The sequence below is a fragment of the Falco peregrinus genome, chromosome 7 (assembly GCF_023634155.1).
Source record: "Falco peregrinus isolate bFalPer1 chromosome 7, bFalPer1.pri, whole genome shotgun sequence".
NCBI classification, from domain to species: domain Eukaryota; kingdom Metazoa; phylum Chordata; class Aves; order Falconiformes; family Falconidae; genus Falco; species Falco peregrinus.
Genome location: NC_073727.1, coordinates 53,400,890 through 53,428,493, shown reverse-complemented (window position 1 = coordinate 53,428,493; position 27,604 = coordinate 53,400,890). Strand labels below are relative to the sequence as shown.

The 27,604-nt window shown below is 37.4% G+C and overlaps 1 protein-coding gene across 27 annotated transcripts in view; it reads right to left on the bottom strand.

The window, feature by feature from the left end:
* Nucleotides 1-27,604, bottom strand: part of AFDN (afadin, adherens junction formation factor) — a 131,497-nt gene that overhangs the window by 88,000 nt on the left and 15,893 nt on the right. For 20 of the 27 annotated variants that reach the window (XR_008748050.1, XM_055809994.1, XM_055809971.1 and 17 more), the window contains exons 2-6: nt 7,342-7,537; nt 5,625-5,740; nt 3,948-4,111; nt 2,608-2,768; nt 1,431-1,588 (exon numbers count right to left, since the gene is read on the bottom strand). Coding sequence is in view for 26 of the 27 variants with exons in the window: in XM_055809994.1 (XP_055665969.1) it covers nt 1,431-1,588; nt 2,608-2,768; nt 3,948-4,111; nt 5,625-5,740; nt 7,342-7,537 (795 nt within the window). In the remaining variant the exon portion in view is untranslated. The remainder of the gene's footprint in view (nt 1-1,430; nt 1,589-2,607; nt 2,769-3,947; nt 4,112-5,624; nt 5,741-7,341; nt 7,538-27,604) is intronic. The other 7 variants (XM_055809972.1, XM_055809978.1, XM_055809982.1 and 4 more) reach the window with 1 other exon arrangement.

Genomic DNA, 27,604 nt, shown 5'->3' with positions numbered 1-27,604 from the left:
ACAGTATGAAGATAATTGTCATAATTACACATAGAAAATACTTTGCAGCCAAAACTGAAAATCAATTTTTAGTATGCTGCATCGTAAAAAAAACCCTATTACTTACAAATTTATTCCCCTCTATAATAAAAAACTATGTAAAATTTTACTGAAGTTAAGCAAAACTAAACTTTCACAGTTGAAACCCCTCTCACAGGTTAATGAAGACAAGGATACCCTGTCCAGAACTTCATTAAAAATATGTCTAGAATTAAGACAAAACTGTTGAAACAATAAAACTTAAGACTAGTTCACTGTTACAAAACTACAAAAGCACTACCAGCATACTGTTTCCTTGTTTCTAATCCACAGCTAATTATACCACTAGAGGCTGTAAGCACGGCAGAAGTAGACACTAAGGTGATTCAAAGATATCATAAAACACGTATCAGAGAGCAACTTTAAGACCAAAGATATATCCATATCCCTTAGAGCAGCTAGAAAGTGCAGAGAATAGCAAATAATATACGCTTTCTTAATGCTTTCCCAGTGGCACCTTAAGCACTGGAGAAGGGATTGGGGAAGAGAATACAATATGATGAGATGCAAATATTTCTCCCTTTTTTCATCATTTTAAGGAGCAATAAATGCAAATTTATTAGACAAGCAATAGCCAGAAATGTCATCAGACTAGACTCAAACAAGGATGAAATGCTTTCAAGTCTCACTATTCTGCTTCAGAAGACAACAGGGACAGAGGTTTGTAACCTTTTATCAGTACTGTCTATGGGACTTTTTGATAAAGCCATAACTCTAAAACAGTAATTCTATACAATTCATTTAGTACTCGTAAAATAATTAAATTCTAAAAATAAGCCGAAGTTTCACTTAAATGTTTTACCTTTTCTCATGTGTAATGAGGGTGAGCTGCCGCTGAAAAGTATAAGGCAACAGCATGTAACACATACCTTTTGTAAGGGAATTTGCCTTGGCACTTTTGCCTCTGAGAAGATGCTCTTAGTTCAGGGGAATGATTTTGTGCACAAATGGCACAAATTTAGGTATCCGCAGGATTAACTATTTAGTTTATTTATCTGTGAACCATAAACACGCTTAGTGGTATAAAAACACAGTGCCAAATACAGAAGTATGTTACTTTCATTATTAATGTTTGTCTATGTAGCAAGTAATAATTTAGTAAGATTGGAAGATTTAGGTCTGAAAAACAAACCTGACAAATCACTTCATAATTCCCAAGGCTGTTAGAGTAAAAATAAATAAATAAATAAGTGTATGTGTGTGTGTGTATATATATATATATGTACACATAAAAATAAATATATATGTTAGTTGCGGAGCTACCGATGCCTTTCCGATTAGTTTTAAAGCTACTGCAAGGGAAAAAAAAAATACAAAGCATTAGAAGATCGTGACTTAATAACTTCACTTACACGTGCAATACAATAATCCTTGGGATTTTCCTTCTCCAGACCATATTTTTCCAGTGCTTCAATAACTGCAAAGTCTGCAGTATCTGTAGTGGACAGCAGGATTGTCTTGTACGGTATATTTGGTTTTAAACTGTCTGCATAAATTCTCAGTGTCCCACCTTGGAAAGAAAATTTAATTAACAACGTTATCAGAGAATAAAAAGACAGACACGCAGTCATTTATTACATTTCTAACAGAATGTAAGAACAAACTCCTTGCAGAAATCATTTAATAATATAAGAATATAAGAAAAGTTACATAACATCCTCAAAATAAATTTGTTTCTGCCACCGGTAAAAGCCTCCAGTGATGCTTTCCTGATTACCCTAAGCAAGTCTTTTTTCCCAGTACTTCACCGTTCTTATTATTACCTGAAGTTAAAATGAAACAGTAACAATGACTGGATGAATAACTTTTCCCATCCTGACATCAAGTTTGTGATGACCTTGGAGAATCTCCCCTCTCTTTTAAAAGCCCACTTAGGATTTCCCCTCAGGTGATGTTTTTTTTTAACCCCTTCTTCGCTACTCTTCCATGGACAGAATTCATCATTTGAGCTGTTAACAGTACTAATATTGCTTCATTCGCTTATTTAACACTGATGTTTATACAGCCACTGTTGTCATACACCCTCCCCAAGAATGTGAAATACTTAATCATTGATATTCACAAGATCTACCAGGACCCTTCCTGCAGACCTGAACAATGACTCCTTGCCATCCCGTATTTGTGCTCCTGATTGCATTTTCACATTCAGGTCATCCAGCTTATTTGTAGTAAAACGAATGACACTTATTTCAGAAGACTTCCTCAGTTCGTCAAGTTTACTAAGTCTAATTGGGTCCTTCCTTCTTTCCCAGTTTAGCACTGCTGGCAACAGCAATCAGCATATTCTCTCCCATCACTCTGCCCATCACTGAAAGCTTTGACTTCCACTCATCACAGAATATACTCCTGTGGAATCTTACCTCTACAAATCCTTCATTTAGTTACACCATAGATAAAATTAACCATGAAGTGCAAAAAGTGTTAGAGACAGCAGAAGTTAAGTCAAATTTACAGGAGCTGCTGGCCTTAAAAATACTCCTTCAGTAAAGTGTTTACTGTTTACAAATCAGCCAGAAGAAACTGAAGTACCCGAGTCTGGCCTGCCATCAGAACTGCGAAATTCCTGCATTCTCTTCTCCAGTTTTTGCTGCCGCCGCCGTTTCATAACCACCTCGGGATTGGATATTGTGCGAGTGAAGCTGGTCTCAGGCATATCTTTGTAAACCTCAGCTGCAAGGCGAGAATTCTCACTGCCAAGTCAGTTTAAATAAAAAAAAAAATAATTTCCATTAGTAGCTTACAATATGCATATCCTCATCTATTCATAAAGGATAAAAGGCAAATAGAATCCATACACATAGGACATAGGAGATCAATTAAGTTACTGTAAAATGGTTCTGCGTGAACTTCACATTTGCTAAGATTAACACTGTTCACATACCCATGATCACCTGACAACAGCCAATTTAAGTTTGATTGCTAGTTTTTAAAGAAAAAAAAAAAAAAAAGAAAAAGGCCTTCTACATCTCGGGGGCAGGGAAGAGGGGGTAAGACACTAAAGAAACTTTACATAATACCCCTAACTTTATTCTGCTTTACAATACTGAAAATCATCTGGAAGCACAGTTAGCACGTGCTTGCAGCTCATGCCTTTTCTTTGGCTAATGCACTTAATTATTTTAAATTAAAGTAGAATTGTATTTAAGAGCAAGCTAAGTAATGGTGCAGAATTCATCTCTGAGAATCACTTATGAATTAGTAAGTTTTCACCATTCATTTTCTTTCTGGGCATCCACCATGAATGATTTTTTTTTTTCTGATGTATTACACATGAAATCTACAGAATCTGCTACAAAGTTTTATTTAATGCAGACCTTTCTCAGTTTTCTAGTCCTACATACAGTTATTCATGCCTGACTCTTTTCTGTACAAGGATTAATGTCTCAATAAGTAAGGTACAACAGCCTTGGGAGAAGAGTCAAGAAACCTGAATAATTGGTTACCATAATACATCTCAAAGAAAACCAAACTGATAGTCAGGTGGCAAGTGAAATGCAAACACCTACTCATACTAATTTTTCTGGCAGAAGACAGAAAAATCAAACACAGAGAGAGGAATAAACCCACTCTAGGGTAAATGCTCAAAAATAAACATAGTGGGGAAAGTCCATGTCACCAAGCATGTGTCAATTTCTTACAAGCACAAAAAAAGGCAGGGAAAAAAGCTTATTTCATGGTTTAAAAACAAACCTTGCAGCAAACTGTACATACAAACTACAGAAATTGCCACCACATATTTCGGTTTATCATGATACTGCACCCACGCCAACTACTTACTTTTCAAAGAACAGAACTTATTTGGTAGAGAGGGGGAACCCTTTAGAGTATGACATAGGTTATATGAACTGATCAAAGATTAACACACTTACATATCATCCCCATGAAGAAGTCTATCATCTTTATCTGACGCTTGTCGCAATGCCTCTTTTTCACGCCTCTTTTTTTCTTTTTTTTCTTTTTTTGAAAGAGTTCTTTTGAAATTCTGAATTACCCCCTCTTTTTCTTGTTTTTCAGGTCCATTACTCTGAGCCTTCTGAAATAAATAAGTTTAAAACAACTTCCATCATTTTTAGTCCAGTGAAAAGTTATTGGTTTTCACCTTCCAGATAAATCTGATTGAGACATAGCATCACTAACAAAAACAATAGTTCAGGCAACAATGCTCCGCTACTCAGGGATGGGACTAATACCCTCTGAAATAACAGAGGAAGCAAAAATAATTTCATATTCCAAAGCAGGTATTAACTGATTAAGCACCGTGTAATTAAGAAAGTGAAGACACAGCAGAATTTTATCTGAATAACACCTACTATCTACTTGGCTTCACATATTAAATGAAGGCTGCAAAACAAATTTCTGCCTCTCAGGACAAATACTCCACAAAACAACACCGCACTTTATCTGTTTTCAAGACAACCATGTTGGAGCATCAGATAAGAACAAGCTGCACAAGGGAAAACATTACAGAGGACATTTCCACCATGGCATTTTTTGGAGCTGCCCTTCCAGTGTTCTCTTCTCCAATTCCTGCTCCTTGCATACACAAGATACCTGTAATCCTAAACTCATTTGCCTTCTCTAGCAAAAATAACAGAAGATGAGAAAGATGATGCAGGGGGTTTTGCTTCTATCAGGAATTAATAACACTGAGGAGAAAGACTGAAGATTACTTAATACAACAAATAGGAATACATCTGCCACACTCACTTGCTAGTGCAAGACATCATTAATTTTCTCTCTCCACCTCTAATATAGATGTATCCTGTACTGTAAGAATAGGTCATGACATATACCCAAAACAACTGTAAAATTAACAAGCACTAATTCCAAGAGCAAAAGAAATGGCTCAGCCCAAGATGAAAAACTTGCCTGAAGACAGCCCATACTGAACTGTACATTTTTGATAGCTATAAGCATCAGTTACATATAATATATGTATGATTATATGAATTCGGGAGCCAAAGTCTGGTATATTTTAAAGTTTAAATGGCCAATAAAAAAAAAAAAAAACCTTTTGTATGACTGATGTTCAGATGTTCCTCTCATTTTGCATTTGGAAGGGGGTGACGGCGGGGCGGAATCCAACAAAACTCCCCAAAAGGGAACAGTTTCCCATCAGTTTTGTAAAGAAACAGAATGTTTACCTAGGGAGGTAATAATTCTTAATTACTTAACTCCTTCTGGCAGCCCCTTTTAAATGCTCTGTAAGAGGCAGGACTACCTCCTAGGTGTTTGGCATCACATACCATTTAAGGAAAGTTTTAATCCATCATATTAGAACAAAACAAGCCCTAAATTCTCTGGGCATTATGTGCTCCAGATCTAGACAGCTACATGGATCAAAACATTACAAGCCATCTGAAAGATCACAAAAATGCTGTGTTGTGACAATGTGTTTTAAGAATTTAAAAAACCTTGCTCAGACATCAAAGGTCATCAGCAGTTGTTTTCAGGAATTAGAAAAGTGTGAGTTCTGTTTCGCTATATAAGCAAGTCCAACACATTTTTTAACTGCTTTACCACTAGCATAATCCTTGAAGACTCACCTTTGGAGGAAGTGTATCATTCTCATTCTTGAGAACAAATCTTCCCTCTCGATCATCTTTGTTCCAGTTTAATTGTACAACAAGAGGCTTCTCATCTACATCTAATCTTCTTTCTTCTTCAAAAAAATGAAAAGCAGTAAGTTACAGTTACATGGCACCTCAAGAGCAAAGACATCTATAAACAAGTTATGCTCTTAAAAAACCCAAAAAGTTTGCTGAACAGTACACATCAAGTTAATGTTTCCCTGCTAAGCACAGGAACAAGAAAGTCTAGGGAGGTAGAAATGTCTCATTTTCAGCAACCACCTGAAGTGTATTTCCTCTAGCTACATAACCTAAAGGTCCACATAAAGTAGTCTTGCACACCTTGTCTGAAGTAAGTCTGGGAACACAGGATTATCACTCAGGAGAAATTACATCTACAGTTAGACTATTTCAAACTTCATAACTTCACAACACTTCCAAATACTCATTTTCCTTATTTTAAGTTTAACCAGTCTGATTGTGGCCCAAGAACTACTATTCTGGAAAGACTGCACAATAAACTACATTACCAATAAAAAAAATTCATTATGTACATATACTAGACAATTTCATTTAGTGTATTATATCTGTTTTCAGTATATGAAAAAATCTGAGAAAGTGGTTAAAAAAATTAAACAAGCGCTGCCATTTGATCTCCTTTCTAGAAGTAGGAGACGGTACATATGCATAAAAAGACAGTGATCTCTTTGCAGTTACATTTTATTTAATGAGAAACACTCCTACTGAATGAGGTGCCTCTCTTACAAGTCAAGTTTTAAACATCAGGAACTCGCTCTGCAAAGGAAACCATTTCTACTGGTACGGTGCTAACAGATTTTTAAAGAAACCTAAAGCAGAAAAAATCCATATTGTTCACTGCTTAAATTAGTGATGGCAAGCACTTTTCCCCAATCCCATACAATTCGTATCAAGTGATCATTTGCAGACCACAAGATGTGACACATATCCCAATAAATTTCCATTCTCTATCTCAAATTCAACTAACTTCAATCTTTCAAAAGCAGAATTTAATGTAGTTAAACCACTTCTTTAAGCTTCCAAAGTACAAAAAGAAAAAGCACGACAAAAAGCTAGTTGCTCATATTCCTGCCTCTACCACCACCAGACACACTACCACCTTCCAATCTCAAGCTTTCTACTGGGGCGGGGAGACACAAATGCTAGTAGTATCCAAAGACTATTTAGGTATCTAAGCTCTTCACAGGTAGCATGAAAGGATCTGTTAAGAGACACAGTTGCTTCAAACAATATGTTGAACTTCCCCCAATTCAGCAGTAACGGAACATGCATTGTAAGGGTACCTATCAAAGGCCCACAACATCAAAAAACTGAGGATGTACTCTACAAGTGCTCCAATTTAACACTCCCATTCTCCCATTCTAAATTTAATCTTTACCTATTAGTCCTAAAAATAGCAACTCTCTCACAAATGTCAACAAATTAACAGGATGTCAAGTACAGCATTTAATAGATCATAATCAAAACTTATATAAACTGCAGGCCTGATATGCGTACTTACATTTTAAAATAACACTCACTCCCCTTAACAGTTACTATTAGTGTACTTAGGAATAAAACCCCCAAGTCTGATGTGGTTCAGAAGCTGGGGGCAAACCTAAAGATATTTTGGTTGGGGGTGGATGCAAGAAAGACTTTGTGAATAAATACTAACCTCCACTGACATGCACCTCATAAAGCGAGTATTTAGGGGATGACAACATTCGCATGTCTGGTCGAAACTTCTCTGCAAGAGTTTCTATCACATCTTGAGTTGTGGCAGTACTAGAGACACGGATACATTTTGTTGCGAAATTTCCAGCTGCTTTATCTTGAAAGTAGAATCTCATTACTCCATGAAACTCCAGATCCTGCAAAGAAATAAAACCACAAAACTAAGTGCTGGATAACAGGAAAACAACAACAATTATAATAATAATAAACAAGTATTTGAGGACAATAGAGCTAATCAGAACACCATAAACTTGAAAAAACAAGGATATTCTGTAAAAAGAAATTAAGTACTCAATATTACTGAAAATATTTTAAAAGTAAATCTTTAAGTATTCAAATTTACAGCTATTGTCAGGTTTACCTGAAGAAATAACAAAACCTTTTTTTTTAAAAAAAAAAACCACCCAGAAACACATTTTAAGACTGGTCTCAATATGTTTTGTTACCCAAAGCAGGCCCCTGTATCCCAGATCTGCAAGAATGCAAGCTAAATATGCTCAAAGAAAAGCAACATGTCTCAAAGAGAACAGCCTCTGCCACAGCAGTCCTAAGCATCATCTTTCCTCTCCTCTCCTCCCCTGCTCATGTGCTCCCCTCTCTTATGCTGGCATCTCTTTGCTCCAGAAACAGCCTGTTCAGGAAGCTAAATCACTGGATTTGTTTATTTTATATTTTCAGAAAAGTTAAGTCTTTGGTACAGCTCCCTAAACACTCTGGGACAGAAGAATAGCTCCAGTACCAACACAGGAAGAAAGGGACCAAAGTTGTTCACCCCACAGCTGCAACACTGATCTTCAAAATATTCTTAATCCACATGCTTAAATATTTTCCTTAGCCATCAGAGTCCTGTCCTCCACTCCAGCCTACCGAACTGCAGGAGGATACTGGGTGCTCATGCAACTCCATTACTGGTCTGAACATAGACTCCAAATTCAAGTTTTGGTTTCCCAGGAGCCTCAACCTAGCTGACTCTTGCCCCTTGCATAAATCCCAGCACCCACGGGGCCCTGCAATCAGGAAGAACCAAGGAGATTCAAGTGCCCTAGATGACATTGCCACATTTACTCTACTGGATGCCCGCTGTGTGGTTCTAAGAACTTGCTTTCATGCTGTCCGTTTATTCTCTAAACTCAACAAATACTGATTTGAGAGCGTTCCTCTGATGAGTTACTCATACAAGGTTCTTGGCAGGGCAACCTTTCCAAGATTTTCAACAATGAACACGGGTGCAAATCAAAACTTTTCTATCGCCTTAACTGAAAGTTTCTTTTACAAAGCACTCATCCCATGGCTCTATGGTTTGTGCTAGGTTTGCTACTACTGTCGTGCTAAAAGGCAGTTATTGAAGACTTCTCAAAATTTACTACTCAAATTCATTTGTTCTGTCTTATGGCTTTTACATTCTATTGCCAGATTTTATATCCTTACAATTTTCCTCATTTGGATACCATTTCAGCTTTCTAATAACTATCTTTGCCTGATGTTCAGCCATGCCAGCTTCCTTTCACACCTCCCTTGATAGCTGGCATGCTTTTGGTCTGTACCTCCAGCATGGCATCTTTAATTCTCAGCAGGCGGGAAGTACTTTGCTACTAGTTGCCTCTTTTAGTTTTAACAAGCATCCCTAGTATAGCTATGCTCTATTTCCAATTAGGCTGGAAAATTTTGTAGTTCTTGCAAGAAAAATGAATACAAGCATGTTACAATCTCTAGTACAAAGAGCATTCTCGGCAGGTAACATTTTCAGCCACATCCCACACACTCTTTTGGACCGATTTAAATGGTTGCCTCTTCTGTAAACACTCCTTAACCATGACGCTTCACAAAACAGCCAAGGCTATTTAACCAACTTAAGGTTTTGATCTGCTTGATTGATGGTTGCAAAAGAAGACATGTGAGCTTTCTGCAGAAATGTCATGAAGCATAATTGCCCATTTACACCATTTATTTCCCTTTACACCACCACCTTAATTCTTGCTTCAGCTGTACCTTAAGAGAAAGAAATGACTACATGGCAAATCTCTTTTTCAGGTGTTAGGTATTGTGCAAGTTCCTATACACAGATAAGGTTACAGTTGGTAATTATTTTTTTTAAAAGGAGAAGAGTTTACCGAGGGCACATTCCACTGTCCATCAGCCATGCTTTTAATCCTACAGGGTTTTTTTTTAATTCTCCAGAACACCACAGCAGAGATTCAAGAGCAAGGGATTGCAACATAGATCCAATTCAGGGATCTAGGAAACAACTCAAGAAGCTCTCTAAACAACCATGGGGGTTTTATTATTCCTATTTAAAGTTTTATTGCTAAACCCCATTTCTACTTACAGACACTAACAAAGCAGAGAGGTGACAAAACTGCATTTTGAATACTCAAGATGTCAGTATAAAGTTAGTTTTGAAAATAAGGTAGGTACCACAAATTTCCAACTGCACTAAAGCATTTATTTTTCAGAGGTACCTTTCATCCTACGACTCACTCACTTCAGAATTTCTTTGTCAAGACTGCCAGGTAGGTTCATTGCAATTTATAACATAGACTTGTGTCAAGAGAAGAGGCTAAAGAATAAAACTCACTTGTCCTAAACAAATAGACAAACAAGTATCTGTTACTGCCTAACATATACCTTTAAGTGGAGAAATCCCCCCCCAACTTCTACAAATCCCTTAAAAACCATCTTTCTCTAAAGATAAGAACTGCCATTTATAAATTACCATAAAGAAAATAAAGTGGTTTTAGATTTCAAAAGTGACTAATTATGTAAGCGCATGAACACTCTTTCAAGTTCCTCTTGGGAGTCTACATGCATCATAAGCAGTTTTATCTTTCTCATCTAATCACATTTCAGCTATTTAACGTATCTGCTGTGCAAGTCCATGGTTCCTTATGTAGGAACTTGAGGATGCAGAACAGTCTTTGGTTAGACAAGTATAGTCAATTTTCACAAAATTCTCATCACCTAGACTGGAAAATACATTTTCAAAGAGCACCTAGCAGAAGTCAGCTCCTTTTAAGCCCTTGAAAACATAAAGGCCATTTTCCTGAAATTTCTTACTGCTATCAGAAGAACTTATAGTAGTTTCCAAAAGTATTATCCTACTCAAAAGAAGGTTCCAACTTACCTAATAAAAAATTGCCAGTTAAAAACTGTTCCTTGGTTTTACAAAAAGTTGTAACACCTCTTCATTAAGCACAAAAAAAGAGATGATAAAAATGCTTCAACTACTTAGTTACAACATTTTGCATAAAGTCAATGACAGGCAGTAACTGCTTCAAAACCAACAGGTTAAATGTTCCAAAAGTGCATCTTTAGAAAAAGGAAATAAAAACACACGAAAGCTTCAGAATGGCACACTGGACACACTTTCACAATATGGAAATGCTTCAAAACTCTACAAAATCTTGTGAAAACTTTTGATGAAATGTTTAGAAAACATCTGTGTTCCCAGTGCTATTGCCCTCCTCTGACATCCTCATCAATGACCTCAGACCATCATGAACTGAAAAGGAGCACTATAAAAGCAGGAAGTAAACTTTAATACATAACAGAGTCACACAGATTACTTAAGTCACATTTAAAATTGAAAATGTGTCATGCAAGTTTTCAGATCTATCATAATCAAAGTTTTCCACCAAGTTTCAGCAAAGTGATTCCTGTTCCTCGAATGGTTTGTTTGGTCTTTAAATCTAGCTCCTAGTTACTTACTGTCAAGTAGGTAGTTCTGCTTTAAAGCAGTGATCAGTAATAGTCAAGATAATCACTCAGTAGAAGTTATGATATACAGAAGTGCGAATATGTAAAAAGCGGCAGAGAAGAGAGTCTCAAGCTTCCACCTCTGATCATAGAGGCTGGGTACATGCACATACAAAAAGAGTTAACAGTTACGGAAGACAGAGGCATTTAATCCTTTGGTTATTTGAAAATCCCCACAAAAACCCAGCTCTCTTTGTCAAATCATCCAATTCTTCTTACACGAGAAGAACATAGCCAAGAAGGAATATGAAAAAGAAGTAGGAAGAGATAAGAAGACTGTGCTATAAGTGAGGCTTGGAAAAAGGCTGTAATGCGACACAAGGGGATTTGTAGCAGGGAAACCTGGACTTCCTGAAGAATCACAGAACCTTCTGCAAACAAAGCAGTAATATCCAGGAACAGTAATTCATAGCCATGATCACATAGGAGGAAGGAAACCCCTCCTTTAAAGTGTCAGAGGAGGTAATGAGAGAGTATTATCCCAATCTGCAGGGCACAGCAATGAATGAGAAGATCAAGATCACTATCCCACAAGCCAGGCAAAGAACACTTGTAGGCTTTTAAGCTACTATCCCACTCAATCACAAAGCAATATATACTTTAATACTTAAGCATATTACACACCATCCATTTTGTAAACTATTCAATCAAAGGCAGCAGAGAATATACAAGTTTCCCTTCAGAAATCCTCATCTGTAGCCACCATAAGAGTCTATCTTTGATCTCTTTTATCTGCATTGATAAGTTTGCCTTGTAAGCAGCATCCTGCATGACTGCATCTAGAAAATACCAAAAACCAGCATTAGGAATGTCACGTCTTTCTTCCTGCCCCATTGAAATTCTACAGAAGACTAATTCCTAACTAATCTGCTATTATTATTCAGGTACGCGTACTTATTGCTCAGAAGTTTTGCTAAAAGAATATAAACCACAATAAAACCAATCCACAGTGCAACAATTAGAATTCAAGCAAATACAAGTTGCTTTCAAATGAATTCAGGTCACAATACTGATGTAACAGGTCAGCATAGCAACAATATTGTCATGGCAGGACATTCATGTAACACCTTCATACCTGACCTGTTGTTGGTCTACAGAGCAAAACGGAATTGCTTCCTTTGCCTCTCCAAAAGCCATGAGTATGCAACAAGTCTGTGCAATTCTAATGAATACATGAATATTTAAAGAAATAATTCCTACAAGATTTTAAACCCCAAGCATATTAAGTTGCTGAGGGAGTAAGCACTGAAATTACACAAGGATCAGGTTTCTAGCATACATTCCCAGAGTGAATTCTCAACCTGAAATCGAAGGACAGACAATAATTTCATATACAGATTCTACAGCCAACTATTAAAAAGGAATTCCAAATGGTCTTTCAAGAAAAATAAATCCTGTTAACTGTTACAAACCATTTCCCATTTAATGTTAGCTTAGCTACCATGTTCTGGCAAAACTACAGATTTTCAGATGCCTTCAAAAAGTGTAGCTTCAAGATTAATGATGGAATACCCTAAAGGGTTCCAAGAGAAGAGAGGAAGAACAATAAAAATGAAAAAAACCCCAGCTCCTATAAAAATAATTTTTGTCAACTTTATTTCCTCTTCTAAACCTTTGACACCTGGATCAACAAAGACTTTCCACTACAGAATGCCCCATCCTGCCACAACAATTTACACGCACCTTAATGTTCACAGAAGCAGGACCAACAGCTGAGCTTTCTGTCAGAGTGAATTATCAACAACCCACAACACAAGGAACGTATTTAAATGAAACCCCCTCTTTATTTTCCTGAGGAAAACTACATTTTAGGAACTAGCCCCACTACAATATGAAAGAAAGCCTTGAGATCAAACAACAAGAGGCACTACAAATATTTTCATAATATTAATGTAATGCAATGAAATTGACACAAAACGCACTGCACAACAAATGCTATACAAATTAAGTCTTAAAACTAAGGTCAACATTCACATCTATAAATACAACTAACACAAACCCTAAAAAAGGATCTACTTTCACAAATGCAGCTTGAATGCCCATATGATCCTTAAATTATCACTGAGGTAAATACTCTACTGTATAATTTATATGCATTCTCCCTACTTGCCATTACTTACCTGCCCACATAGCAAGACTGATAAATATAATAACTGTTGGGATGAAACAAACATCACTGCAACCTTGGACATTTTCCTGATGAGTTAACACCTCACAGTTCAAAAAACTAAACTTCAGTACAGACACGAGGTAGATGAACCAGAGTGTTTCCTACCTAATTCAAAATAAAGTTGTTTTCAGAACTGTATTTTGCCAAAGCCACCAGACTCTGCATGCAGCCATCAACCATGCCTCGTTCTGAAAACACTGAAGTTTTCATAATCTTCTGCAAAAGACATTGTTATGCAAGCAACATGAAATGTCTTCACTCAAGATTTATGACTCCAGAAGCAGTTACCGTTAAACAAAAATCTGCCAAGGGTGCTCCCCAAAAGCATTACCGGCTTAACCTTCTAAGGCTGATTTTCAGCAAACTCTTACCAGCACTGGCAACACACAGCTACTGTCTGCCACCTGCAGGGTATTTTTTGTTAAGCTGTGGTGGACAGTCATTTAACCTTTCACAATTAACCAGAGAAAATGTAAATTGCACTTCTTACAAAATGAAACCTACTACAGTTAATTGAAAGACATTAAAACAAAAGTATTTCCGATGAGGTGTGCTACCAGCAGTTTGTAACTATTTAATCATTCGTTAAACTAGACTGATAAACTAAAAATGTAACAAAGCTACAAGAGATTAAATCATACCCCTAAATTAAATTATACCACCCTTTATGAACTGTATTGATGCTGGTGTCATTCAGTGACTCTCCCAATACTGTAATACTGAGGGTCTGGTAGTCACTGTCAAAAGATATTTTGAAATATAACCCAAAAAGTTTTTTAAAAAAAATTTATTAGGAAAATTGTTTGAAGGAGGTAGCACGACCAAAAAAAAAGTAATTGACACACATCTGGTGTATCAAAAATACCCTGAAACAGTCTCCAACAACAAAACTGAGATACAGGCAGAGTTCAATCACATTTGAGACCAGGTAAAAAAAACAGCCAAAACCAAAACAAAGTCTCCTTTAAATTAGTCATGACATATTTAAAAGCAAGAGCAAAGACAACAAACTGTAATAAGCCTCGGGAATACACTGCTTACCTTTCTACTTGCCTACAACCTGTCACTGTTGTGGAACCAAGAGCCAAATGCATATGAGCAATTACAGAAAATTTAGAGAAGTACAAGTACATACAATCCACTACAACATTCAGATATGTCTTAGGAAAAAAATTTTGAAATAAATCAGAGTTCTCCATTTTATTTACTGTGTTAAAGACTGTTCCTTTTAAACAGTCTGACTGCGAGGAAGAGGAACAGGTTATTACATCCCCCTCAAACCAAAACACCACAGGAAAATTGCAAGGGGGAGAATGAAAGTTCAGGCACTGGAAGTCTGATTTTACCTCGGCGTTGTTACTTGCCAACAACCTGCAGAGCTGAAATCCCTGTATTTAAGCATCTTCAGACATCAATCAGATGACAAAGTGTGCCCTTACTCACCTTAATCTTCACAGTGTAGGCACAGTCTAAAATGAAGCAGCAAGAACTCTAGGTGCTGCAGAAAGCCCTTCCTCATAGCAAGACACACTCCCACCTCCTCCCTTATGCCAGGCACCAGCATCCTGCAGCTGTACAGCCACATGAATCAGGTTAACTCACTCAGAAGGGGTTTCCCCCCCTGCCCTCCACTCAATGCGGAGCTGTCAGGGCTAGCAGCTGGAGGAAACTGTCCTTCTGCTGGCATCTTCTCTTAACTTGAAGGAATTGTGAAACAGCAATCTCTGCCAAGCTAGACACTTTATTCCCACTTTTGCACTAGCATCCGCACATACGTGACCCCGCACTGAGACTTAACAGCATTATAAGCCAGCGGGTACTACTTTGTTTTGTTTCAGGCTGCACTGGTTTGGCATGCTGTGAAGTCTGCACAGGTCAGGCAAGGACCAGACCAAAGAAGGCAGCAGAAACGTAGCAGCCATCAGCTCATCTACCCAACCTTATCTGACTGCTCCCGCTTTCACACATGCTCCACAGCATGGTATCAGTGCATCTGGTTGACTTGACTGCAGCCAGGCAACACTTAATTGCACTTCTGTATTCTCATGCACTGTTTATACATTTCTGAAGGAACAGTTAAGAGTATAACAGCACAGCAATAAGCTGTTTCTACATACAGTGACAATCCTGCTTTCAAAGTGGAATTGTAAAGCTAGAGGCAAGCAGGTTTCCAAAAATACATTTTGAATGTTGTATGTAAAACATTAATATCTGGATGGACACCTATACAGCAGCAGCAGCACCACAAAAAGTTCTTGAGGATGCTGGAACTGTGCCGTAGCAGAGATTGACAGTCCTGATGAACTAAGTGAAAACTGTGGTCTGCTACAGGAATGGCAAATCTCTCAAATATTTGAAAGACTCATTCAAAAAATAAACATGTACAAAAATGAAGTTTTTAAAGTGACAAATTCAGGTTTAGAATACTTGGCATTTATATAACAGGCATACTGCAAGAGTTGTTGGATGCAGGAGTTACATGATAATTTCTCTGCGATTAAAAAAGATCAAATTGTTTCCTCTATAATAAAACTTTGATAGAGGAACCTATTAGGAATGATCTTAAATCCATTTAAAAATGACAGTGCAACTAGTTTTCAAATTCATCAGTGAAACTAATAAAAACTGAAAAGATAATTTTCACTTAAGAAGCAACAGATGCCTCTAACAGAAATGCCAATCAATCTACTTGAGGCAGAAAGCTGCATTATTGAAACAAGCATTTCCACCAGCAATCAAACTCATGAAGCCTAGTTTCTTGTGGCTGTCCTTCCCAAAGCTGATCACAGCTTTATTACAGGTGTCACACATGGATTCTCTAGCGTCCAGAAATACACACACTACATAGTGGAAACTAAATCTGATGTCTTGTCTCTAACTGACCACTTACTGCAGCAACTTCACATTCCTGACATGAGCTGAAGGTTCACTCTAACCACCAATAAATCAATTAAAAACCAAGTTTGACAAGCTGGCACTACCCAATAGGCTAACACCAACCAATACACAGAGCAGCTCAGAAACCATCCTCACTTCAACCACCTGACAAAGTTTCCTTTTTATTTGCTCTCAGTATAACCTGTATCCTGGAAATACAGGAAATCAACTCTCATTTCATAATGAAAAAAATGTGATAGCAATAATCCTTTAATTAAGCAGTTGTCTGGATTAATTTATTGTAACTAACACTGCATTTTTACTATTTTAGTATCAGACTTCAGTATGATGCAACAGGGTATCAAAAGAAACTATAACAGCCAGGTCATTTTTACATTATCAACCAGGGGTCATGTCATGTATTTATTTTACTGCTGACACAGCCAGGAAAGACTGACCTGATTCCTACTCTGCAATGATAAACTTGATTGCGTTACATTATTTTGTCACTCTCGTGGTACAAGCTGGAATCTGCACCATACAGGGTTAACCCAGCTACACTGACTGAACTAGAAAAACTCGGGTGCTATCTGATACTCTGCTTGCAAGTGCTCTGGCAACCAGGCTAATTAGTCAGGAGTTTGAAGTAGGAATGCTAACAAGCCTAATAGGAAACAAGCACCTGATTCTCCTGGAGTAGACAAACCGCGACAGGGAATCTACTTGAAAAAAAATGAAGAACTCACAAACAAAAAACCACCACACACGACACCAACTTCAAAGCCAAACAAAAGACAATTCAAAAACTCATTCAACACTAAAACGTACTTAGACCCTTACCTTAACACAAGTATCTATTCTTTACTAGATGCACTTCCCAGATGTCCCACTCTATCCTCTGAGACAGGGTGGACCCTCTTTAAAAACATTTTAAAAGGAGCAAAGTATTTACTTCTTTTTCTGGTAGACCTTAGGGTAGCTATGGGTATGAAGAATTATACAGCCAAACAAAACATATGAGGATGCTATCTGGCAAAATGCAAAACAGGCAGGCTGACAAGCAATTATTGTGCACATAAATTTGGGAAGAAAGGGGTCCCAAATGCAAAAATCCCTCTCAATCTGTGCTCTCTTGTTTACAGCACTGTTAAGAGCTCACTGCCAAATTGACATTGGTAAAGGTTTTACAGCAGGTCAAGATCTTGCCAAAAAGCAATGTGATAGCACAGGAATTGCACTGGGACTGTTGCCAGCTTCATTAACCTTATTACCTGTTTTACTACCTCAAGAGACACTAATGTGCAACATATAAATTCATTCCAGTTGCACAATTATTGTTGCAATGTCTTGGAATTTGGTCTACAATCGTTAAATTCATACATTCTAGATCATATTGATTCAAACCCCATGTTCTACTGGATTCCAGAAAGTTATTTTCCAAAAATTACGTTAGTCAAGCAGGTTTGAAGGAATAATGCAATTTCAAAATATAGCCCAAAACGCGCTTTTGTTGTAACAAATCCTATGGAAATAGAAGGACTTCTTTTTGAACTATTATTATTTTTCTGCTCTACCTGAAATACTTACATTCCCCTCTCCTTTTTAAGAAAAAAATTGATACTTCAGGCTATATAATCAACATCTACAATATTAGTTCTGCAAAACAACCCAACCCAAATGCAAAATCTGCACTGTTGAATGAAATTTAGTGAGATCATCTGTGTCACGGGCAAAGATGCACAACCACAGGGCTTATACACAGCTTCATCTTGAGTCCACACAAACAGGAAAAAAGCTAAGGCATCTTTCTATTTATTCATACCATACATCCAGAAAAAGGCTATTAATTCACTACAGATGCGACCAAGTAGGTAGCCAAATTTACACATGAAAACACCACCCAGTTTTAGACATGATTAGAAGCATTAACTGTAACCTTTATGACCATTTAAAAGAAACACTGGGTCCATGTTGCAACTTCCAAACTGTAGAGTGCAAAAAAGGATGGGCTTTTTTAAATTCTGCCACTCAAAAATTCCTCCAGGAATTATAATTTCCAATGACTTGTTTCTTTTTTTTATTTAAAGGAATCAGACCATTCCTTAAAACCTACAAAGCAGCTTATTAATGCCGTTAGTTACCTTAACATTGGTTGATAGGACTACCAAGGGCATAGATAGCTTGGAAAAAAAATTTTTACAGTAGATTTAATACTTTGGTAAAATTTATCTGCTGATAGTCTTCTCTCTGCAAATCCTATTTAATCCTGTTGTATAATCTTTGGCAACAATTTCATCAAGCACTGTGCTTGGTGAATGACATTCAGCTTCAGTCAGATGCATTTAAAAACAACTGCTGACAAGTTAAAAAAGGTCTTTCTCGGCAGTAACACCATCAACAGTATCTCCAGACTGATAGTGATTCTGCACTCACTGTTTTGTGAAGCTTTCTTTTGACTGTTCTCATACTACAATCGAATTCTTCCATTCTAACACAAAAGCCAGTTCAAAGTAGCCCTAAACATAGAAACTGATTTCTTACAAAGGTACTTGCACAACCAAAATACTGCTTTGGTTCCGACTTTACTCCCTCACTACTGTATTTACTTTTAAATTTGTAGCAGAAGATACCATGTAGCTATCTATCAACATACAATACATTTTAATGCTCTGTACTTGAGCTGGAACCCTTCTGCTCAAGCAGCAGCACTTTACCTTCCAATTACCTACCAGTTGCCTTTTCTCCTAGGGGGGTTCCACACTTGCCCCCATCTACAGTAGTGTCTATTTTGCCAGACTGGAAGCAAGTTCACTGGCTGAAAGGTCTCGCTCTGTACACAGGCTCATTCAACAAGGAAATCTGTATACCTGAATGCTTTCCTCTTCTAATAATAATAATGTGAAGGATACATAGAACAGAACATGGAATGTACTATTCCTATAGTCCTAGAAATAAATTCCCTCTAAGTCCCTAATTGCCAATTACGGGAAGGTTATGTCAGCAGAAAAATTACTCCATATGTCCTGTCTGTCCACGACAGTGAGGGAGAGTAGGCCATCAAGCTAATCCAATCGCAACTAGTGATTACATACATGTAAAGGGCCCTTCCCTTTCCCTACCAACCTCCACACGCCCCCCAACCTGCCACTGCCCTGCTCCAACTACATGTAATTTCAATTGCTTCAACACAAGCATTCAGGTGAACTCTAATGAGCTAGTTCAGAGAGAAAAGCCTAAGAAGAGTTAGTCCTAGTCCCCCAGTTTTACTAAGGGCTTCACCATGGAGTCATGTAAAACCCAATGCCAGCATAAAGGAGGGATTAAAAAAAAAATAGTCAATTGAAGAAGGGGTGAGGTGAGCACTCTTTTGCTGCTAGAAAGCCATTTTACTAGCTTAAGCTATAAATATGAAATCTCATCCTCATACTTTCCCTTTGTGTAGCTATTGACACTCAAAAAAACCCCAAGAACAATAGTTTACAGAAGCACAGAATGCCTCTGCAGATCCAGAACACTAACCAACCGGGAGTATGTTAGAGGCTAGCTTTAACTGCATCTAGCAGTAGTAAATTGGTTATCTATAAGAATTAAGGTATTTCATCATTCCTGTCTAAAGAACTATTTCACTTCTCTAAGGCTCAACAAAAAAAATATTATGAAAGTAATACTGTATTTGAAACAGTATAAAAGGCCTAAGAAATGCTATTAAAATAAAATCAGGCTATATTTCAATTAGTAAATCATTTAACTGAGAAGTCATATTTTTGTTTACAATACTACAGAACACAGCAGCTGATGTCTATGAGTAGCATTGCATAAACATCAACACAGCTTTCTATTATCTCAACTAAAAGTAACTGAATAGTAACTAAAGTTATCAAATACCAAGGTGATGTTATTTTCTACTGGAAAGAACATTTTCCCCAAAAGGTCAGGAGTCATCGAGTACAGAGTACATCAGAGCCACAATCCCTGGCTGCCAACACTACTCTCTGAAATATTTGTCATGTCCTGGCCATAAAAAGACAATACTGACAAGGATTCAGTTAACTTAGGAATGACACAAATGGTGGAGGAATTACTCGTCCAAGAGACCTTCTGTAAAACACTACATCAGATATTGTCCACATACAAATGCTGACAGTTTCACAGTCCTGAGGGTCTTTCTGAAATCCTGCAGAGATGACAGTAGCATCACTTCAACTAAACAAGCCAGAAGAGGAAAGTAAGCAGACTTAGAGGAAAAAAAGATTTGCAGAAGCAATCATAATTAAGAAAGTCTAGAAAGAAATAGGGTGGGTTAAACTTGGGTTAAAAGCTCAATTAAACCAGCTAAAAGTAACATTTACCTGTGCCACCAAATAGTCATTAAAACAAAGAAGCACTAGAAATCACCTCATAACTATGGGAGTAAAAAGCTCCTCTTCTTCTGTAATCACAGTATTTCAGCCATGGCCACTATATTTTCTCTTTCCCTCCTACTGCTTCAGTCTCTTACTCCACACTTGAGACAACAATGCAAATACAGCGACTGTGAGTAATTGGCAACATTATTCCTGATAGAGGAAACAGCAGTTGACCACTTGATTACATAGGAAGCTCCTTATTTCCTTTGCAGTTCTCTTCATAATAGCATAAATAATCTTGAAAAAGGTATCATGTGGTACAAGCATAAAGACCAATTTTAGTGACTTTTTGTCAAAAGGAATTCGGTCAGAAATCACCATTCATTTTTCAAACAATAGAGCTAAGATATATGCCCAACTTTAAAAAAAAAAAAAGCTTGAGTTACTAGCTTATAATTGTCAATCTTACCTTCTCAAATATTTTGGGGTTGAGTCTCTAATTAGATTAAGCGTCCTGTGCAAGACTATTCATGCTTTATGAAAAATTTCTATTTCCAAACAGTAGCAAGGCAGCTTTTTTCCCCACTCATAAACATTGATAGTTCATTAAGTCTTTAAAGTGATATAAAGCATCTTGAATTACTGTTTTGTTGCAGTACCAGGTAAGTGAAGAATCTGTCTTCACTTTTAGTCATGATGAAGGGTTGAAAGGTAAGTATGGGATTGATTCAGTTGATTAAGTGTTCAAAATCTTTAAGCAGCCACAGTCACTTGCTCACTTCTCATTCAAGCATCAGAACAAATCTACTCTAACAGATCAGCAACTAAACCAATACTACTCCATCATTCTGTAGCAGCTTGCTCCCTGTTTCAGAAAGGGTTGCCATCAGCTGCTTGCAGAAGAGTGAGGAAGTTTCAGAGGGCAGGTTGGTCAGATCACCAGTTGTAAGACCAGGTGTGTGGAATTGGGAGGAGATAGGAACAACATAAAAGCTTAATGCTTAATCATCCTTTAAGTCATCACATAAGCATCCTGCACATTACTGCATTCTTCCTCACCCTTCCTATCCACCCCTGGCCTGGAATAATGCACTTAAAAATAAAACAATGCATTTCTGTATTTGTACATTGCTTAGACTAGGTGGCAGCTTCACTCCTAGAACTGAGGGATCAGATGGCTACAGATCTTACAGAATACAACTCGGTAGCTCCTTCAAGGGTTTGCTCATTCAACATTAAAGTTTCATATTATCATAACATAGGCCATCTCTCTCCACCACACACTTCTGCGGCTCTCTTCAGCTGAACAGTTTCCATTTATGAAGAGAGACTTTTGAAAGGATATTTTTCTTGAGGAACTGCAGATTGTGATCTCTGAACTTCTGTGGCAAACAAGCCCTGACCTACTGACTTCCCAGAGCGCACAATAAACCTTTTAAACCACACTTTTCAGGTGGAAATCCCAGAACAAGCAGCTGGACCTGGTTACAAGCTGAAGCGGTAACTCAGATGCTAAAGAATGGGTAGCAAGTTGGCATCAAAATAGGTTTCAACATAACATGCAGGAAAGGAAATTTTAAATTTTTGTTCAAATTTAATATCAACATATAAAATTCAATGTTGAGGGTTTGGGTTTTGCTTGCTTAGCTTATTTTAGCTTTAAATTCCTGCTATGTTAATACTGGTCTTGGAACATGTACAGAATTAACAGATTGATATTACCCATATTTCAAAGTAATTTAAATTTTAATGGCAAAAATGCCCCATTGAAGTGACAAATAGTAATATTAAACATCTGTGACTAGATAAGACTATAGTCTACTTTCAAACTAGTACTTCAGCATTTCTAACCAAAAACGTTACACTATCAGCATAGCTATATTTCCATGCAATTGACATAATCTCCGTATCTAACCAACTATACCAGATGTTTTGAAGTTCTGATACCATGAAAAAAGACCTTTCTGTGGTTAAAACTAATGCTCCGCAGATACATCTTTTTTGTTTCTAAATATCACAAATGCAAGATACGTGCAGCAGCTACCACTTGCCCTAAGCAATGTGCACTGGTTTTTAGGACTTTTTTTTTTTTTTTTAAGGCATCACACAAATACCCGTATCACAGTGACAGAATTCAAACCACAAAAAATGTGAGGTTCAGTACCAAGAATTTAACTAGTATTTAATTTTGTACTGCACAAAATACAGTATTATAAAGCTAATAATAACCAAGAGTGAAAGCAAATATTATTCACAATGAAAATAATCCAGCATAACTCAATCACTGCAAGTATCTATCCCCAGTAACTGGTACAGGTGTGTGACCAGGAGGAGGAGGAAAGAGGAGCAGAAAACGGGAACAAAAGAGCGGAATTTAGACAACTTAGAATTACTTCTTGTCCTGCACTATTAGGACCTCATGCCACCTCCCACAGCAATATCATATAAGCAAACTATGTTCCTTCAATGTATGCCTAAATCAAAGGATACATAAAGTGATCTTGAAACATCAAAGTACTTTCAGTCATAAAAGTTGGGTAGGACAGGGGTAGAAAAATGCTGTGCTCAACTTTGAAAAGGATCTAAGAATTTCAGTATTCAAAGCACTCAAGCACATCTCAATGTTTTGCTGGAGGAAGTTCTTCAAGGTGGGTGTTTGGGTTTTGGGTTGGGTTCTTGTCACTTTGGTTTTTGTTTGGGTTTTTGAGCAGTTTTTTAATTCTATGGAATCCTATGAGGACAAATGCACAGTCCTTGCCCGGAAGGGGTACTATCTTGCAATAACACAGGCTCAAGAATCACTGGCTGGGGAGCAACTCTGCTAAAAAGGACCTGGAGATCTTGGTGGATAGTAAGCTGAAGATGATTCAGAAGCATGCCTTGGCAGCAAAGGCGGCCAACATCATCCTGACTTGTATTAATAGGAGGAATACAGGCTTTAGGTCAAGTAAAATGATATCCTCCTCTACCCATCAGTCCAGTTTTGGGCTGCCAATACAGGAAGGACAGGGATAAACCGAAGTTCAGCAGAGGGTCACAAGACGGTCAGGAGGCTGGATGGAGAACCATCTCAGGAGAAGACACAGAAGGAACTGGGTTTGTTCCTCCAGAAGGGATGGCTTTGGGGAGATCTACCAAGCAGCCCACAATATCTACAAGGAGGCCATCCAGAATATGCAGCAAGGATCTTAACAATAGTGTATGGTGGGAGGACAAGAGACAACAAACTTAAGTTGAAACAACAGAGGCCTTTAAACTGGATAGAAGGAAAAGCTTTTGCACCATTAGAACAATCAAGCAGTTGAGGAAGGTGCCCATAGAGCCTGGTCCTTAGGGGTTTTCAAAACCTTACTGGGTAAAGCCCTGATGGGCTTCAGGGCTGACCTTGCTTTGAGTGCAGGGTTGGACCAGAAACCTCCAGAGGTCTCTTCCAAACCAAACTGTTCTATGTTCTTATTCAAACATTTAATTTAAACAGGCTAACTGATTTTTCAAGACTATTCTCCTACCAAAAACACCAATTATTACACCAGCTAGCTAGGCAGATATCCTTAGTTCACACAAGTTGACCTCCAAGCACGGAGTAACAGAGGATGAGATTCCAACAGGAGAGCTCCGATACTGGGATGTCCCAACATACATGTCACAAGGAAGGCCATGAAAAAGAAGGAATGAAAAAAGCCAAATAAAGTAGTTTAAGTAGCAGCATAACATTTGCAAATTTCTCTCCAGGTATGAGTCCAACTGGTAGAGAGTAGAGACGGTAAAACCTATATAAGTGGTTCTACATATCAGGAGTCATTTCTCCAACTAATGCAATGCAGTCCATCCCAGATGTGCACACATACCATTGATCCATTTAAGATCACAGGATAATTCAGGGAGGAAGGAACCTCGGAAGTTTCCAATCCAACCTTCTGCTGAAAGAAGGGTCATCTCTGAGGTAAGCTCAGGCTGTTGCAGCTTTACCCAGTCTTGTCTTAAAAATCTCCATGGACAGAAACCACACAACCTCCCTGTGCAACCTGTCCCACTACTTGACTATTCACTGGCATCTGAGAAGTTTTATTTTGCAGAATACATTTGAGTTAGTGAAATACATGATGATATCATTTTAAATATGGATGAGGTGAACTGTAAGCCTGAGAACATTTTTTCAAATATCAGATGAACCACTGTATAGTGGCTCCAAAATCAGCTTGATCACTCTATTCACCAGTGCAAAATACTAAGACTAGTCTTTAACACATTTTCCCTTTACGACTACAAAGTGGTATTTTAAAACATAAATAGGTCATCAGGAATTTTCATGATTCTTTTAACATGTAAGTCCTGCTCATTCAAGAAAGATTATACAACCAAAAAGCAATGAAAGATCAGAAAAAGCAAAACAGACACAGAAATCTAAGGCAAGGACTCAAAAGAGGCTTTTAAAAATAATAAAATATTCCCTGCCCTCCCTATGTCCTCAAACTGGTGAGATTTCCTCAGGTTGTATATGTTACTTTTGAATACAGTTCCGTTCTGAAGTTCCAGACAAACATCTGAGTGCAAAAGGGAAAGTGATTCACCACCATCAATACCAAATTTGTTTCTATCCTGTAGTCGCTACAGGGTATGTGGGGCACAGGAGGGCAGGAGTGGGTGGAAATAGTTTTATTATTACTGTTAATAATCACCCACTAACCACAGCAGTACAACTTGACTTTGGAGGAGAACTCCACAAAGCAATAGAACATCATCAGAACAAAACAAGCCAAGAAAGCAGGAATGAAAGGAAAGCCGGGTAGACCAGGACAAAAGACAGATCAAGAGAAGAATGAAGAAACACTGGTCTAATTACATTAACAGTCTAGTTTCATGCTTCTCATTCATTCACTTCACACAAGTATAGACAGGGGGCAGAAGGAGGAAAGAAGCCCAAACGCAGTACCTGAGCTTCAGACACCAAAGGAAGCCTCTTTGTGTCAGTGTTCTTATGGAAGAAAAATCAAAATAAATAAAAAGCCCCAAATCCACAAAACAGTTAGAGGATCAGCCTTCCTCCTGCACACTTAAAAAAAAAAAAAATTAGGAAAGAAATTAACAGTCTTATTCTAAGAAGAAAAACACATTTGTGGATCATCTTATCGATCTCAAAATACTATGTAACCAATGGAACTCTAAATCTCTCCTTAATTTCAATTTGCAGATGTAAGATCTTGTTTTATGAATTTAACTGGCACACCAGTATGTAGCTAGTAAATTGTATGTAACAACATGCAATGATAAAAAAAATGCCACTGTATAATTACATCTGTATGACAATGGAGATCTGTTTATATCATACAGGTCTAGGATCTGCATCTTGTGAATTAGTCACAGCACTGCTTCTAGAAACAACCACCACCAAAAATGAAGACTTTCCTAATCATTGTCAATTTCATGATCAAAAATTCTCAAGTAAACATTCACCCCAGCTGAGAGTACTAGACTAACAATTGTAATGTTTTAACATAGTAAAATCTACATGGCCTGTATCTGCCAGTGAAGAGTTGCTTCCAAACTGTAATCTGGACACCCAGAGCAGTCAAGAGGACTGCTCCTCCAGAGAGCATGGTAAATCATGTATTTGACATCACTTCTAACATGTGGATCACCCTGTCATTTTTTAGAGCAACTTCATATTTAGTAGCTATCTGAAAAATACATATGTCCACAAAAATCACACAGATGAGCCTCTCCCATTTCAGCACTATAAAAATGTGGTCCTCATTGTTAGAAGTTTGGAAATTCTCAATACAAAAGGCATACGGGCAACTATTAAAGCAATTCATATCTGTTTCTTTTCAAATTATTTAATGCAAGAATTAAACAAGCTTTTTCTTAATGCTAAGTGAGCTACCTGAGCACTCAAGAACTAGGAAAATTAGCTCTGAGTTTTTTCCTTTCATGCAGAGAACAGTTTTTTTCATCCATCTTTTTGATTCATACCTTTCAAATGCATATCCAAGAGACAGCACGTACTTCAGCGCCCGAAAGTTACAGTCCAGCAAATTATTTTTTTAATTAAATTTATATACAGCAGAAATTAGGAATAATGAAATTGACTAGTTTGACTAACCATAGAAAACAGAAATCATATTTTTAGGGTTTTGTCCTGAAATCAAACTGCCATGCAGTAACACGCACATTTGGGCCTTTACAAATCGATATACATGACCAAACTATACAGAAGTCTTGACCAACTATAAGCTCACTTCCCTCTGAAGATGCTAATTTACAATGACATCACCTCCACAAGGTCCTCAATCTAAAATGTTAAGCTATAGCAATTAGAGACATTAAAAGGTAAACAAATAAATAAACAGAAATAAAGCATCTTTTCCCCAAAGCCCAATTTTTCGGAACTTCTGCTGAACACAAAAAGAAGCAAAAAAACTCTCTGTATAAGGATATAGGTCTCCATTTTGCAACCTGTTCTATTTGGACAGATTCATCCTAATAAAGTGAGATGTACTAATTTGCAATGTCAGAGTCAGAAATGGTAATTCCATCATCCATTAATCTTTAACTTCTGATCAAGAACTACTGAACTTAGACATGCAATTCCTCCCTGTGCCACAGGCTACCCACTCTTCATCATCAGTAAGGTTTACATGACTAAGCCATGAGAATTTTCATGCTTGCTCCACAGAGAAAGTGATCTCAAGGAGCAGATTTTGACAATAATCAAGCCCAGATAACATACATTTTTATTAAAACAAGGCAAAAAAATACATATATTTTTTAATTAAGATTTGTTCTCTACTTAAAAAATTCCAGCCCTCTGGAACACACTTCAGTTTTAGGAAAAAAAAAAAAAAAAATGCTTGAAATGCTTTTCAGTCTGAAAATACAATCTAAATCTCCGAATACACTGAAGTAAATTTTGGTTTGCAATTTGCAGCATTTAAATTTTCTATAATCTGTCTCAGGTATACAGAAAATATACATACCATATTTTTTAAAAATGTAGAATAACAAAGTGAAAAGCACTTCCCCAGTCAAGAAGGTATTTGCACTGGGGAATCCACCCA